At 39.8% G+C, this 17,485-nt stretch overlaps 1 protein-coding gene across 2 annotated transcripts in view; it reads left to right on the top strand.

Moving 5' to 3' along the window:
- The window catches only part of LOC124136879 (serine/threonine-protein kinase B-raf-like), a 75,425-nt gene that overhangs the window by 33,877 nt on the left and 24,063 nt on the right, over nt 1–17,485 (top strand). For both annotated transcript variants that reach the window (XM_046502904.2, XM_046502903.2), the window contains exon 3: nt 15,290–15,342. In XM_046502904.2, coding sequence (XP_046358860.1) covers nt 15,290–15,342 — 53 coding nt within the window. The remainder of the gene's footprint in view (nt 1–15,289; nt 15,343–17,485) is intronic.

The following is a 17,485-nucleotide window of genomic DNA, read 5'->3' as shown; positions in this document are numbered from 1 at the left end:
TTTCCTCTCATATTAAGCTGACACGCCGTGAAATGATTGGGATACTGTTCTTAGTGGCATGACACCAAACTCACTCACTCAAGTTAGCCAACATTTGTGACGTCATAACCATGTATCAATCTCACTTTCGGTTAATACCGAGGCCCGAATTCATGAATGAGGTTGACATGACTTTTTTTGACCGTGTTTGTCTACGTCTTTAGCTACGTGTATGCTAGATGAGAGAGGGGACAGGGCTTTCTGGGTAACACTCGCGTGGCGTGCAAAGTCCTTTTGGCGACTAATTGCATACCTGCATTCACACATCACCTTATCGTCGCAATTCCCTTACATTGTGGTTCCTGGATGACTGAATACGATAGCTTGATGATCTAAATTGCTTTTCTCTTGACCTGTTCCCTGACTGGAGAGAGTCCAGTTACATCACGGCGTGTCAGCTTAATGTGGGAGGAAAAACCCGAAGTGATGCAGATCCAAGCTTTTGAACACATTGGTGAAACCCACGAGCACGGGTATGGTGCTGACAAACTGATAATGGAGATTGTTATGGGTTTGTATACTAGTATGTCAGCCCAACGTATTCAATCTGCAGTATATGCGCCGTGGTACTGTTAAGATGGATTGTATAAAATATTATATCTCCCAGCCTTTACAGATAAGACCGATCGTATCGCGCTCTTCGGGTAAAACGTATTTACAGATTGAACCAATTAGTTTGTACCAGAAGCAAGGTAACTTTACAAAGAATAGTAAATACAAAGTTCCCTTTTCAGTATTTCATCCAAATGACATGATTTCCTCTAAAACTACATGCAAACGGACTCTAGGTACTTTCACTAATTATTGACACCGTTCATTTCCAGTAATTTCTACAGATGCCAAATTCCTACTCTTTCGTGTATGTGATTATAATCATATTATTTATCAAAGCATGGTTCCACCAATTCCAGCAACCTTTCCTTTGATCACGAGAAATGGCCACCGCCTTGCCTGAAGGTATAGAAGACATAATGAAGTCTGTGGACGGTGATGCTGCAACTTTAGCACAGCCAACATTGCCGGTTCCATCTGAATCCCAGATATTGTTACACAGATAACAGGCTGACGGGCATGATCATACTTGCAGGGACTCAGGCGGCTGTTTGATATGTCATACCATAAAGGAGAATCGGTGGCTTGTTTCTAGGTTATCTTGGGCATCGTCTACGTCATTGAGGACGTCGCTGGCTATATTCTGAGAGCGCTGTTAACAAGTGTTTTATGGTTTGTTTGAACGACACGACGATACGCTCATAAGTAATTGGCCTATATCCTGTCAAGACGTATCAGACATATTTACCCAGAGGCAAAAGTATGTGATCTTATCAAGGTTTTGATAACCAAATGCAACGGTTGTGGTGATGACATGGAATATATGATGTGACATATTGACCTATATATCTTAACAGATTGACCAAGTTTCTGATTGTGTACACAAGTATTTGAAGTTGTGATGCGTACTTGAGTATAAGGTCACACTTGAAAATGGGTTTACCTTTCAAACTGTTATTTACTCTAATGAATAGCAATCAACGATGATTTTGATTACATTTTTCAGATGCTAATGTTATAATCATTTGTGTCTTTCTTAAGCGATATAAACACCAGCACACTATAGATTCCGTAAAGGGGTATTTTTAATGCATGTGACTAAACAAATCGCACAATAATAAACAAGAACTTAACCACAGCTTCTTATGGTATCTGAAATGACGTCTTTTCTTAAGCAAGGAATTAAGGGGTCGGGGTGTTCCAGTTGTTTATGACTCCGTAACTCGCTGACTATGGGGTGGCAGTGGCCGGATCCGCTGGACATGGGCTGAGCCCTAGATTTACACCGATTGTAAGCACAATATCCGTGCCTGTGGATTCAACAAAATGATCTGCGTGATTGTGTTATTTGCACCCACTTCAGGCTGCCATGTCATCATACAACTTGACTACTGTTCAAAGAGTTATTGGGTGGCCCGGTCGTGTCTTGTGTCGCAATTCTTTGTGCAGGGTTGCGTCCTTTAGGCGTGTCAGAAATCAGGTAGGATCACGTTTTCGCCCTCAGTTTCGACCTGATTACCGTTCGATGCGGCATTAAACCAAACTCACTCACATCGGTCTGGTCCACTCGCTCAATGGAATATAGTGATTGGTCGCTCACGTTCGTGCGCGTGTGTTTACAGATTTATATCAGTTGGTATGGTATGTTTGTGATCGATACAATGAACTGCTTTATTAATGAATATTTACACCGCCTTTCCAATAACCAACCACAGCGGGGTTACCATTGCACCAATGTGGGACACATAATTAAATGAAGCTCCAATTATATTTTTATCACTATACATATCACGATCATTATACACTGACATACTTTTTTGCATTGAAAGAGATACTAGTATGGACACCCAGTTCTTCCGGGTTGATTACAAAGCCGGTATTGATTTCTCGAATGCAATGTGATGAAACAACGCCTACATAAGACAACCACATGCCTCATCCCCATCACCAAACCACAGGGTGCCGATACACTCTACAAAAAGTGTTACATGATGATGATATTGACCTGCGTGTCTGCAAGTACTGTTGGTTTGACTTGATTACATCGTCAAAATGGGTGATCGACTTCAGTTAGGAGATTGCCTGTCGCAAGCTGATGAGTCAAGGCAAAGTTAAAACAATGTTTCTCGTCACCGTGCCGGTCATTAAAACGAGAACGATTTCGTTTATGGCAGTTCATGTCCGGTATAAAAAAAGTTCTTGATTTTAGTGCAGTGAAATAAAATTGTTCCAATCTTAACGACTTATCTTTCCATGCTTGGTAGCTATTGGCTCGCCTACTGAGAAAAAGCTTCTGTAAACATTTCTTAAATGGCATGTTCAATCTCATTAAAATCAGACTTCAGTTCTCGCTACCGCTAAACAAAGATCTCATGTCATCCCATTAGGGGTCACGTCAGAACGACCTTTCATCCGTCCAATCAGAGCATCGCTTACCAGATTATGAAAGTGACAGTCGGAATGTGATTTCTAATCATGCAACCTCGAAAACTTTAACTCCGAACGATAGTTACGGGTTTAACGACTGAATCCATACAATCTAGACCATCTATTAGCCATTCCAGAATGTTCTTTTGTTCAGTTTTCAAATTTGTAATGGAGAATTTGTCAAAATATGTTTCGCAGCGTAGTCGCCAATTTGAAATTAGTTCCGTTAAGCACGAGAAAGCTGCCTTCTGATTGGTCATTCCATTGGTCGGTCAAAGTTCGCGCAAGGTCGGTCTGACGTGACCCGTAATGGGATGTCCTTAGATCTTTGCTTAGCGGTAGCGAGAACTAAGATCTGATTTTAATGAGATTGATGGCATGTTGTGAGTTCAATGGTAACTAATACTACTGTGCAGGAAACAGTGACACTGATAGCCTTGTGGTCTAAGGTGCCGCTATTCGCCGTGAAGAGTTCTCAAAGACAAGTTGTTCTCTGACCCCACTTGCACAAAGCGATCTTAGCGCTACGGTGATCGTAACTCCCATACCCTCATAGAGACTTAAAAAAGTATTTGCGCTCAGATCACTTTGTGCGACAGAGCCATGGTCAATGGCGTGCAAGCACCTTACCCGTGAGTACCAACGCGGTAGAATCGTTTTAGGCTTTCGTCCCGCAATAGGCTGACACTGAAATACGTTTTAGGGGCGGAGGGTAGCTTGGTGGTTAAAGCTTTCTCTTGTCACATGAAGGCCCGGGTTCGATTCCCTACATGGGTAAAATGTGTGAAGTTCATTAGCTGGTGTTTCCTGGCGTGATTTTGCTGGAATATTGCTAAATACGCCGCTATACATTTCAATGCGCAGGTGAACTCGTCTGGTAATCAATCGCTGTTGTGGATGACATGGACTTGAGGGGTAGGTAATGAATCTGTCTGTAAAACATGTAATTGTTATTTAAATGTTAATAATGTGATCAAGATATACTGACATTGCATGTTCAGCAAAAGTCTATCTGAACTGTACGATACTTGCTCCAAAATTGTTTAGAACTGTGTTTGTCATGTTCTTGCCAATTCAATAATATTTCTGAATTATCATACCTTATCATATTATTTCTTCCTGCAGTGATTGATGTTTTGTCAAACATGCATCAGACGGCCTAATCATGATTGATATACAGTGGCCTGTTTCTTATCAAAACATTCCCTGATTGGGAGAAATTTGATTTCTGTCATCCATTCCATGTTATTCATCCATGTATAACAATTTGAATATTTTGTCCACGCCAGACTTTCACCCGTGGGTATTGCGGTGCAGAATAGTTTCATTATTCCAGGCTGGTGGCAAGAGACGAGTATCATAGAAATCTCTTTGTCTCAAAGGGGCTATTAGATGCGTACCCATTTTCCTACTTTATGTACGACCAGGCGACTTTTGATATATGGACTGTCGGCAACTAGTTTTCCTGATCCAGACTCATTTACTTGTTGTTATACTTTGATTGATTGAATGTTGGTTTGTAACCAGTGGTTGACAGCTTGAACAACGGTAGGGGCAACACCAGCCATTTCACAAATTGTATTCCATCCATTCTGGTCGGATCTTATGATAGGTATTTGGTATTGTTGATATTGTTGAGTCGAAAAGATATTTTTGTTGTTGTACGCTGCAGTCAGCAATATTCCAGCAACTTTAAATAATCGAATCTGGACCAGACAATCCAGTGATTAACCCAATAAATTGGGTTTAACGTCGCGTCCAAGATTATTGCACTTATATAGCGACGTGCATGTACGTGTGTGTCTTTGCTTGTACAAGTCCGACTGATGCCGATTTATAGTGCTAGCTCACTGAGATACCATGCCGCAGTTTAAAATGAATACTCCACTCAGGTTGAAGTTATGCTCCTTGTTATGTCAAGACGTGTGTTGATGCGCTCCGTCAAAAAATCATCTTAATGTCGTATTATGACCGAAATTGACAGAATTGAAGCTGAAATCAGTGATTGACATAATACCAGAGACCGAAGTAAGATAAGAAATGGTGTCGATCGACGTCTATAGAGCAAGAATTGGACTTTTCACTCAACCAAAAAGGCACCCGGCAAGTAACACTTGACAAACATGGCGAGTATTCACCGACTGTCGTTGGGTCTGATATACACTTCAGAATCGTTGTATGCGCAGCTGTGTTTATCTTGCATATTGGTTTAAGCTATGCTGTTTTGAACGCATGTGAAAATGTTGATGTGTATTCATATTTACCAAAAGAGCATGTTTGTAACCTTGTATACACCAGTGACGTCACGTCATTAAAAACTGAATGGTCAGCTTGGCCATCTCAAGATCGAAGTATTGAAAGGTCGAACAACACTCAAGAATATCGGTTATGGAGTCTCAACTAATAACTCGATTTAACTAACCGCCAACGTGAACAGCTTAAAGATAGAAAGAAACGTGAAAGATAGAGGACTGATTGGATATTTCAAGAATAGTAAGCTGTTAACTAAACCACGTAATGATGAACATAATCATGACACACAAAAATCAGTGATCTCCAAACGACAATTGGCTACCATAAGAGATAACAATCCGGCCAGGGCCAGTATTAGACACAGAATGTAAACAACACCGGTAACGATAAACATTTGTCATTGTTGTCCTGGAACATTTGTGGCCTACGTAAAATGTTTGATGATTGTAACATTATTGCCTACCTCCAAGCGTTTGATATTGTGTGTCTCTTGGAGACATTTATGCCATGCCTTTGTACAAAAAGGGAGATAAATCCCAACCTTCCAACTTCAGGCCTATTTCACTGTTATCTTGTCTTGGGAAATTATTTGAAAGACTTATTTTTAAAATAATGTATAATTACTTTCTGGAGAATAAACTACTTTCCAAATATCAATTGGTATCATAAATATTTTAGTATGATATTCTGTGATAATTCTTAGGTATTCGACAGGGTATGACACACAATATGGTAAAACTGATAAATTATTAGCTTGGTGTCGTAGTTATCTGTCAGTTATCTGTTTATCAAGTCAAAAAAACTAAAGCAGGGGTCCTACAGGGCTCTGTACTTGGGCCGTTCCTATTTCTAGTTTACATAAATGATATTACTGATAAGCTTCAAAATATTACTAGGTTATTCGCCGACGATACATGTATAGGAACTTCATCTACTGATATCGTCGTAATTGAAGACAGACTAAATCAAGACCTTCTCTCTCTCTCCATCAGTGGGCAAGCACATGCCTTGTAAACTTTAATCCAACCTAGACAAAATACATGCTTTTTAGTCACAAACGGGTACGGGATTATCCAACTATTTGCTATGCTAACAGTGCCATTGAACATGTAGAAACCCACAAACATCTGGAGGGCACGTTATCTCAAGACACGAAATGGACTGCACATGTTTCAATTATTACTAGGTCAACAGCGAAAATGGTTTCAGCTATGCGTAAACTTAAATATGAATTAAATAGGTATAATCTGTCAAAAATCTATCTGATATTTATAAGACCTATTCTTGAATACTCATCGGATGTATGGGACAACTGTTCTGCTTATAACGAAAATATACTTGAATTAATGCCAGAATTGTGACAGGTTTGACCAAATTTGCCTCGAGAGAAAGTTTATATTTCGAAACCGGCTACTACTAAAAGAGAGACGAAAAATTAAAAAACCTACGACAAAGTTTATACTAAATGGGAGAGTTTATGGTGATAGAGCAGGCGAGTTTACGTTTGTAGGAGATACTGGTTCTAGTGTTGTTGATTATTTTATTGCATCTGTTGATTTTTTCCAGTATGTAGATATGTTAAATGTTGGTGATCGATCAGATTTAGACAATTTCCCTCTTGAGTTATCCTGCAGGTTTCCTTTTAGCAATCGTTCGATACATAGTTTAGACTGTGAGGATTATGCCTCTACGAACAGTACATTTTCATGGAACGAATCGAAGGAAAGTATTTTAATCACAACACTTAGAGGGTCCTTGCATATTCATGAAAATTCCTTGATGGATAAAATTGAAGCTAATGTAGAAGAGGGGATTGCATATTTGGTACAGTATGTTCTGGACTCGGCGTCCTGTATGAAGAAACAGACTGGTGAAAATAAACACGATAAATCAAAGTTGAATATAGCATGTAGGGCAGCAAGATCTGAATCCAGGAAGGCTCTCAGAAGGTATAGGTGTTGTAGCAGTGAATACCACAGAAAACGCTACTGTAAACTGAGAAGTGTGTATAAAACCTTTTGTTGAAAGAACAAATATGATCTAAATTTTCACGGCTTGTCCGACTAAACAGCACTTTACACAGTCCGAAATTATTTTGGAAAACTATACGTTCTCTTCAGAGACATTCTACCCCCAGAGCATTTATATCCCCAACAGAATGGTTAGATCATTTCAAGAAGTTATTCTCAAAAGATGACTCTATATATTTGGTAGACAATGAGTGCTTTGAACGTGATAATGATGGCGTCAGTGAAAACTTTAGTGATGTTGACATGCTTCTGTTGGAATCGGCTATCACGGAAACGGAAATCACGGAACCGGAAATATGTAATGCTATATCTCGCCTTAAAACTGGTAAATCTGCTGGGGTTGATTGTGTTTTAGCTGAAATGCTTAAGTACTCATTACCTTATATTATTATGCATTTTCTGATTAAATGTTACAATCGTTTTTCCTTCTGTCTGGTCAAAATCTATCATTGTTCCGTTATTCAAGAATGGAAATGTAAACAATCCTGACAATTACCGGGGTATATCTCTCACGAGTATTCTTGGTAAAGCATTTACTGCTATCATGTATAATAGAATAACACAGTGGTCAAATATGAGAGATTTGATCCCTGAAACACAAGCGGTATTTAGAAAGTACTATTCGACTTTTGACCACATATTTACTTTGTATGCAGTCATTGAGAAATATTTATCGTACAGGAAACGTAAGTTGTATGTGGCCTTTGTTGATTTTAAAAAGGCATTTGATTCTGTAAATGGAGCTAACTTGTGGAGCTGTTTGAAAAATAAGGGTTAAGGAGGCAGAATGTTAAATAAATTGCCATTGTTAAGTCAACGTATGCAAATGTAAAATCATGTGTTCGCTGTGGTGATACTAAAGTGACTATTTTGATTGCCCGATAGGCTTACGCCAAGGATATGTTTTAAGTCCTATACTTTTCTCATTGAATATAAATGAGTTATATGTTGATATCTTACAGTCTGGTAGACATGGCGTTCAGCTCTTCCCTGATATAATAGACCTTTTCATGCTACTTTTTGCAGATGATGTAATTTTGATGTCTAGTACCACTATTGGTCTACAGAAGCAGCTTGACATACTTTCGGAATATTCAGATAAATGGAAACTTAGTGTTAATCTTGAGAAAACAAACATTATTATATTTCGTAGAGGTGGTCGAGTGGCCACAAGAGAAATGGGTTTTTAAAGGTGCATGTATTAATGTTGTGAATGAATACAAATACCTTGGCATATTGTATACCCATACACTAAATCTGAATAAGTCAGTAATTAATCTCACAAACAGAGCAAAGAAAGCTCTGTTACAAGTCCACTCTGTTATGTCTAAGCTTAGAGTTATTTCACCAAAATGTATTTTAGATTATTTGATTCTCAAATACAACCTACTTTACTATATGGGTCTGAGATATGGGGTTGTAAAGAGTTCTATACAATTGAAAAGGTCCATCTCCTCGCTTATAAAAAGTTTTTGAATGTTGGTATGTCAACTCCAAGTAATATGGTTTATGGAGAATGCGGGAGATTCCCATTGTACATCATATCTTACATTCGTTGCTTGAAGTATTGGTGTAAAATACAAATAATGCCTGAACACCGTTTACCCAAGAAAGCCTTCAACATGCTTGTACACCTCGATAGTCTTGGGAAGAACACATGGGCTTCTTGTATTCGTACATTGCTTTTTACATATGGCTTTGGTTTCATTTGGCTGTCCCAGACAATTGGTAATGCAAATGTTTCCATTAAGTACTTTCGCATGCGTGCCATTGATATGTTTCATCAGAAATGGCATTCAGATATTTACGAAAGTTCAAGATATGATACTTATCGCCAATTCAAGTCATTACTTGACTATAAGATAAGATGATGACTAATGAGGGGCCTACTTACCCTTACGTTAAGGTCCCGTGATGACCCGGGTTAGAATTGATCCTAAGCAACCCATTCTTGCCGTTAATGGCGACTGTGCTTGTCGTAAGAGGCGACTAATGGGATCGGGTGGCCAGGCTCGCTGAATTGATTGATGCATGTCATTGTATACCAATTGTGTTGGTCCAGGATTGTCTGGTCCAGACTCTATTATGTACAAACCACCGTCATATAGGTGGAATATTGCTGAGTGCAGCGTTAAAAAAGAACAAAGAACTTTACGATAAACGACGAAATTAGTTTCAAACAAAATAAAACACAAATAAAATGGATTGTTTATTGTTCAGTAAGTCACAGTATATTCTATGTACACTGACTGACTAGGATAACTAGGATTTGTATATATGTTTTTATATAAATTGGGTTCAGTGTAATCACGTGACACTAAACATTCCACAGGTGCATACCAACCCACAAAGACATTGACGAAGGTTTGTGTCCCTGGTTATTGTGAGTTGAGTTTTTTCCCGACGTATGAGTTGAAACTAATTTTAGCAGACTGTTCAGCAACTTCAAGCTATGAAATGGAGTGCAATTCTGTGGTGGTTGCCGTACCGTACCGTACAGCATACGTGAATCGATGGCGAGATGACTTGATCTGAAATGGCGTCTCCGTTGGACGAACGTGATGGAGAAAGAGCAACAGCGGCCGTGTTGTTCGATTGCAGTTTGTTGCTAAATGCCCTACGCTTAACACCTGATGTGGTTATGTAGTGTTTCAAGGATTGCTCATTTATATGGCCAGTGATAGACATAATTCATAGGGCCCCAACGCCTGCCGCGGACAATCTTTTCATGATTGTGGTTGTTCAATGGTTTGTGTCTGTTTGGGGTCACCCCGCGTGGTGGGAGGTGGTTGATATGATCTTTTTAAGACTGTTTGCACCCATGGGCTGCTGAAAGATCAAAAGTTCGGTTCCGAAAGCGTAGTCGGAAAGAAAACATCCACTTGTTTGATTCGAGTTGTTTTTCAACTTTTTACTTTTGTGCCCATTACGTTTTGTGTGCAGCATCCATGGCTGTTTTCCTTCTCACGATTGTCAACGCCATGGTTTGTTTTATCAGATTCATTGTAAGAAACTATTTCACCAATCCATAATATTGATGTGGAATGATAAAACGATGTTACGAAGGATATACTTGATCACGGGGGAGGTAATTAGAACATAGTCGTGACGTCACCCAATTATGACGTAGCTCAGAAAGTGTACTTTATCGCAGGACAAAGTACTGTCAACCCTTTTTATCGAATCAACTTATAAATTCTGCGTCTAAGATACCGTTTATCACAGTGCAGAGTTTCGTCCCTTAGGTGGGCCAGAAACCTATTCTGCTCATACATGGCGCCTAAGGCACCGTATCTCACTGTTTCGTCCCTTAGGTGCGTATGAAACCTATGATCGTGGGTTCAATTCTATTGTTTTAGGTTTATCAGCACCATACCCGTGCTCGTGGGTTTCACCAAAGTGGTAAACGTGTTGCGTCTGCATCACTTCGGGTTTCCTCCAACATCAAGCTGACACGCCGAGATATAACTAAAATACTGTTCAAAACGACGTTAAATCCAACTTCTAATCGAAGAGCAGGTTCACAGAAACTCAATGTGGCAGGCAAGAATGGGGACCGAGAGGTCACAATAACTACAATCCTTAAATAAGGCACTTGTGAATGATACAAAAATACATTTGCCTAACACAATTATACATAAGGTCAAATGGTGATGTGCGGTGTTCCTTATACGTAAATCGTCACGATATGGCTGAACTATTGCCGATGTGACGTAAAGCATAAACTCACTCACTCCCTTATACGTAAAACCGTATTACAGATGAACCCACAACATTAAACAGACCCGTCTGTTTGGGCGAGTTATTTGTAGGATGACTTAATTTGCTGAAGCAGGACCTTCGGGTTCTTCTTTTCCTTGTCCTTAATCCATTTTCCCTCTCTGATCAACCACTGGGTTATCAATAGTGACATTCCATTTGGCGCTATCCAAGGAGCAAGCCACACTGGAATCTCTACGTCCTAAATACCGACGCATTAGCATCCTAACCCTCAAGAAGTGCCTCAGGAGGTGTCATTTAATTGGATCTTGGTCCACTATGAGTACACGGCATTTCACGGGAAAGATAGGACTTCCTAGAAGTGCTGCCCTTTTGGCTCAACCACTGTACACACGTAGCCAGTCATTTCAGAGATCTTCATCATTATAAGATACAGCCAAACGTAAATACAAAGCTTAAAAATATCCCTTTAACTTTTATAGTTTACTGTATAATTTTTATCAACTATTTTGCGTGCAGTAAGACGGTGTGAATAACCTTAATGGTTTTATCATGTTAACATACTGTTCAAATTGATTTTGACTCAAATACAGTAAACACAACGAATCTATCCTCAGTGATCACGCGAGATCACGTGTACAACTGAAACTGTGGACAATATTTTATGTATATGTTTATTGTAAATGTAAAGATGTACAGTATGCCCCAATAAAGGTAATGTATATAGACAGGGTCAGGAACAGTTCTGTTTTGAATAAACTGCCACTCGATCCTACGAACGCCGCGATATAACTGGAATACTGTTAAAAGCGGCGTTAAACCCAACTCACTCACTCGATCCTACGATCCTGATCGTTCTGTTTTTACTACAGGGTTTTACTGCACATTTTCCTTCAATTAATACTGCTTCAAATACAGATATTAAATGACGTTTCAGTTACATTGTTGACAACAATTGAGTCATTTGTACACAAGCAACCTATGCTTGTCGTAAAAGGCGACAATGCTTGTGGTAAGAGGCGACTAACGGGATCGGGTGGTCAGGCTCGCTGACTGGGTTGATGCGTGTCATCGTATCCCAATTTCGTGATTGTGGCCACTAGTGATGTCGCCTACATGTCTGTAAATGGGGTACTACTGTAACAATACGTGTTACTCTGACCAACAGAGAAATTCATGTTTCACTTCATAGGGAATGTGCCGCCTCCGTGGTCTTGTGGTAGAGCGTCCGCCCGGAGAGCGGAAGGTCCGGGGTCATACCAAAAGACGTTAAAAGATGGTACTTGTTGTTACCCTGTCTGGCGCTCGACATTAAGGGGCTAAAACAAGGACTGGTCGGCTCGGAGTCAGTATACTGTGTCTGAGTGGGGTATTCATGTTAAACTGCGGCATGGTATCTCAGTGAGCTAGCACTATAAATCGGCATCAGTCCGGACTAGTACAAGCAGCCACACACACACACGTGCATGCACGTCGCTATATTAGTGCAATAATCTTGGACGCGACGTTAAACCCCATTTCACCTCACCTCATAGGGAATGTATAGTGTTTCACATGCACAGTAGAACAGAACAGTTTCATTAACACTAATATTCGTTTATAGTCTAGATGAGACGATTACTTGCATTTCAAAGTGTACATAATATTAATTAATTTAATAATTTCATGTTGGATAGTTTCCCCATACTTTCAAATTTAATAATGGCATCATCAATTATTCATCATCGTATAAGCTAGAAATCTACGACGGCAATCGTTCCCATCTCATTTCATGCATGTTGTATGTTTACATCAGTACGGTGACCCCTAAGGGACATGGAGTCTGTTTTTCCATATTTTGATATTTCACTTACATTTATCGTAACCTTTTGCAAATTAACACGATTTGTCTTACAAATATGTGATAAGTCATGTGTAAAGAAGATATTGAATCGCTGAAAAACGAAACGAAAATGTCAAAAACTAAAATGAAAATGGTTTTGGTTTTTGTCAATTCCATTTTAGTTTTTGACATTTTCGCTTCACATTTCAGCGACTCAATAGCTACTTGAAAGTCAGTTTCAATGTTTTCGGATGTTTTTATACATGATTTATCACATATTTTTATGGCAAATTGTGTTAATTTGCATAAGGTTACGATAAAAGAAAATGAAACATCAAAATATTGAAAAACAGACTCCATGTTCCTTATGGGCCACCGTACATCAGTAAACGAATTACATGCCTGAACACAGCCATGGGTGGCACAGCGGTCTGGGGCGTCGTAACGTCTTCAGTCGTGCCAGGATCCGCTGATCGTGGGTTCGAATAACAGCTTTCATCCTTTACATGACCCCTGCTCAGTCATCTCCACAAGCCTGTGTTTTACAACCTTGCCGAGAAAGTCTGTATGTGTGTGTTATTGTATAAAATACCTTTGTCACACGAGACAGTTTATACACGCATGTACGTGTAGTACATTTAGCAGTTTTCGGTTTTTGGCCACAAAGAATAATTCTTCATACTTTTAAAACTAAACAGTTTTAGTCTTTGAAAGGCATTTAGAAGTGATACACATGAGGAAGAGAATTTATGGATGTCAGCTTCTCTATTTTGAGGAACACAACGTTTCGGAGTATATGCTTACTCCTTCATCAATTCACCTGATGAAGGAGTAAGCATATACTCCGAAAAGTTGTGTTCCTCATAATAAAGAAGTTAACATCCATAAATTCTCTTCCTTAAACAGTTATAATTTCTCTTTGAACACGAATGCAAACGTAACTTTCTGTCCGCGATTGTTGTGCTGATGTATGTCCAGCATGTACATATTTCATAGGTTGTCATTCAGCCTTTGTCTGTGATTGTGTAAAGAATCTTTTTAGTGAAAAAAATCTTTCTTCATAAAGGAAATTTGTGTGATACAAATATATTAACTGTACCCTTATCATGGTATTACCCGTCATCCCGAGGCAAGAGTATCAATTGGCCTATACCACACCCTAGTTCTCACCCTGGCCATTTCAAGCCTACTTTTCTGTGCTAAAATGTGAGAGGACCATCGCACATATCGATAGTCCAATCAGAGAACGTTTTACAAAATCAACATTCAGGTTCCGAAAACGTGTTCGCGACTATGGCTACAGCCATCGCCTGTCGAATTTGCGCTGAATATATTCGAAAATTAAACGGAGACAAACATTTACGAAGTGGCTTCAAGTTTTCAATCAACTCACCCAAGTACATTTATATATTGAATGCAGACTTCATTTGGTTTTTTTTTAACCCGAACGACAGAACACTTTTCGCTGTGACTGAGATGCAGTGCTATTTTTAGGCGTCCACTGCTGATGTCTCATGTTACCGCGATGTGCAGTCTCACTCGTACTGTGTAGTCTGTGTGCCGCTATTATTGTAAGAGCGAAATGCGGCAGTAATAAGTATCTTTACTGTGGTAATCTGTCATTTTGTTTGTCTGTCAGGGATGAAATCTCGAATCTTTTCGTTCGGTCGTCTGCTGTGGTGGCTTGAAATGGCAAGGGTGGGAATTAGGCATTGATGTCGGCGAGTGGACACTCATGCCTCGGGAAGATAGGTATCCCAAAACATACATAATTATCTGTTTAAAGAAATACGGAGGCTTAGATTCCGCCGAACATACACGATTGGTTTTTGCCTGATTATCCAAATGAATTGGGAAATAGGGATCCTGCCTCTAAGACTTTTGGAATCAACTCCAGCTCAACCAAGCACAGCTTAAGGCAAATCGAATTTTTGTCTTAATTAGAGAATATCAATCATGAGACGAAAATGGAGAGGAGAAGGTTGGTGACATCTTTGGTAGTAGAGGATGATACTATATTTAAGTGTAAGAGACTGTGACCCTCGGTAACGACAACAGGCAAGGGTTTACCCCAACAAAGCCACCGATGTGAGATGTGGTTGATCTGGTGCTATTTGTGGAGCACGTACGTCAGGCCGATATTCTGGTTACAGCGAGAGATGCAGGAACAGTGGACTATAATCACAGCGCAAAGACATCCATATTGTCAAAATATGAAGAACTATTTTTGAACTGATCTAGTGTTATTGTAAGTCTTCTAAGTAGGAAGGTTCAATGTGATCTAAGTTAAGTATGTACTTATATCAACTCGAAAAGATAATTCAGCTCGCTGAATATCTTTGACAAAGAGAGGTAAGAAGAGTTACAAATATGGCACATTTTAATAACCCTCTTTTAACACGCCCACTTATATTGTCAAACATTCAATGTGCTATTTTTTTTTCAGGTCCGGGAAGTTGAAAAGGTACGACGACAATACCTGCAGGAGAAGATTAATAAGTAAGCCAATCTTTTGTTGATTTCACAAACATTTTAAAAGTTTACAATGTATGGATATGCTAATCTGGAGAATGAAAAGCAACTGGATAAAAATATAAGCCCTGGAGGATGCCCATTGTACTGGTCCCTTCAATAATTATACGTTCAGCTTCTATGGTTATTTGTTCCCGTGCTAGATTCTGAGTGTGCACCGTGCTGATTGGGTGTTGCAGTAATGATTCCGTGACAGACACAAGCAATTAGATGCAGTGTAAATGTCAGACAGAATAGACATATCGTCACGGCTCTATGACAAATAACGAACAATAAGTCGACGGGCAGGTAAAACATAACAAACGCCCTCAAGCCTTTCCTTTACCATAGGTCCCTGGGTGAGGCTTAGTTTCTTTCCTGGACAAAAAATGCATATGCTTCACTTGATTACATTCATATCTGCTTGTGTTTCCCTGGGGAACGTTTACAGCTGCATGTGTTTCCATGGTGAAGTATACAGCTGCATATGGGTCCCTAGTAAAGCTTACAGCTGTATGTGTTACCCTGGTAACGTATACCGCTGCATGTTCTTCCTTGGTAACGTTTACAGCAGCATGTGTTTCCTTGAGTTACTAAGGGCTGAATATGTTTCCTTGGTTTCCTGGGTTACGCTGACCGATGCACATGTTGCCCTGGGTTACGCTGACCGATGCATATTTACCCTGACTTACGCTGACCGATGCACATGTTGCTCTGGGTTACGCTGACCATGCACATGTTGCCCTGGGTTACGCTGGCCGCTGAGTATTTTGCACTGGATTATGCTGCAAATGTTGCCATGAGTTACGATATACGCTGCATGTGATTCCATGAAAGCTCCGAAAGCGTACATCGTGAAATCCGTTTGATTCTAAACAAAGGTAGGGATAATTCTAGCAATCTATTTTTGAACAACACCAGGATGAAAGTTCCCTGGGCTACACATCATTGATGCGGATTACCAACTTACCATCCTGGCTCCTCTGAGGCCATAGTTTCTGCTATGTTGCATGTTTGGACATTTAGCGGTGATTGGTTTTTCGTCTGATTTGTTTTAGTTATAAATTGTGTAAACCAATTTTCAAATTGTCCATTTTCAGGAAAATTATAGCATTTGAAGTTTTGATCTATAAGAGCATTAATCAATAAATGGACCATCGCCTTTGCCGTCTACGGGGATATGATCAGTTTCTTATGATGAGGCGTTCCACTTTGATATTTGAGCTCTTTTGGACCCTACCATATTAAACACCCTATTCACAGCCTGTAATCAAATGCTCCCACGATCACAGCTTAATTAAAGCCACAAAAGCCGTCAGTACGGGCTTATTCAAATCAAACGGATTATGTCCATTTCACAATTCACATGTTTAACGACATTCCACATCATTGCTCTAAACGAACATGCCATGCCCTTCCCCATCCCTGTACGTCTCAGGGGATGCCCCTGGTTCTAGCGGCAGTCTCACGATGTACAGGTGGACAAAGAGGCGAACAGCCTGTGACAAACACTGTTAGGTTTTCATTATGTCTGTCCAATTTTTTCTCTTCAACACGCAATTTCCTCCTCATAGGTGTGAACTCAGTAGTGTCAATTAGGGAAGTGACTGCAAACCTTCTGAAAAAGATAGATTGGATTCTTTGGCAATTTCTAGTACTGACATGAAGGCTGAACACCCGTGTCAAGGATGCTGTGGCTAATTTATGGTGAAGGCCAGATGTGGTTTGTCACTGAATATTCAATCACTTCATGTCATCGTCGTTGATCGTTGTTCACACAATCGCGTAAATCAAGTTCATGTTACAAGATTAAAGGGACGACGGGATACCCTGGATGAATCACAAGGTCCAGGTTCTATTCACCACAAGGGTACTATGGATGAAACTTATTTCTGGAATATTGCTAAAAGCGGCGTTAACAAATAATCACTCTCCCTCTAACGATTAGTCATGATGACATATTCCGCTGGTCTAGATAAGATATGATTCAATACAAGTTTAGACCTGTGAAGATCAGGGTAAGAATAGGTCTTTTGCAACCCATGCTTGTCGTAATAGGCGACTCTGCTTTTCATAAAAGGCGACTAACGGGATCTGGTGGTAAGGCTTGCTGACTTGGTTGATGCTTGTC

The sequence above is a fragment of the Haliotis rufescens genome, unplaced genomic scaffold, assembly GCF_023055435.1.
Source record: "Haliotis rufescens isolate VD_foot unplaced genomic scaffold, xgHalRufe1.0.p SCAF_1, whole genome shotgun sequence".
Taxonomy (NCBI): Eukaryota; Metazoa; Mollusca; class Gastropoda; order Lepetellida; family Haliotidae; genus Haliotis; species Haliotis rufescens.
This window is presented reverse-complemented; position numbering and strand designations above follow the sequence as displayed.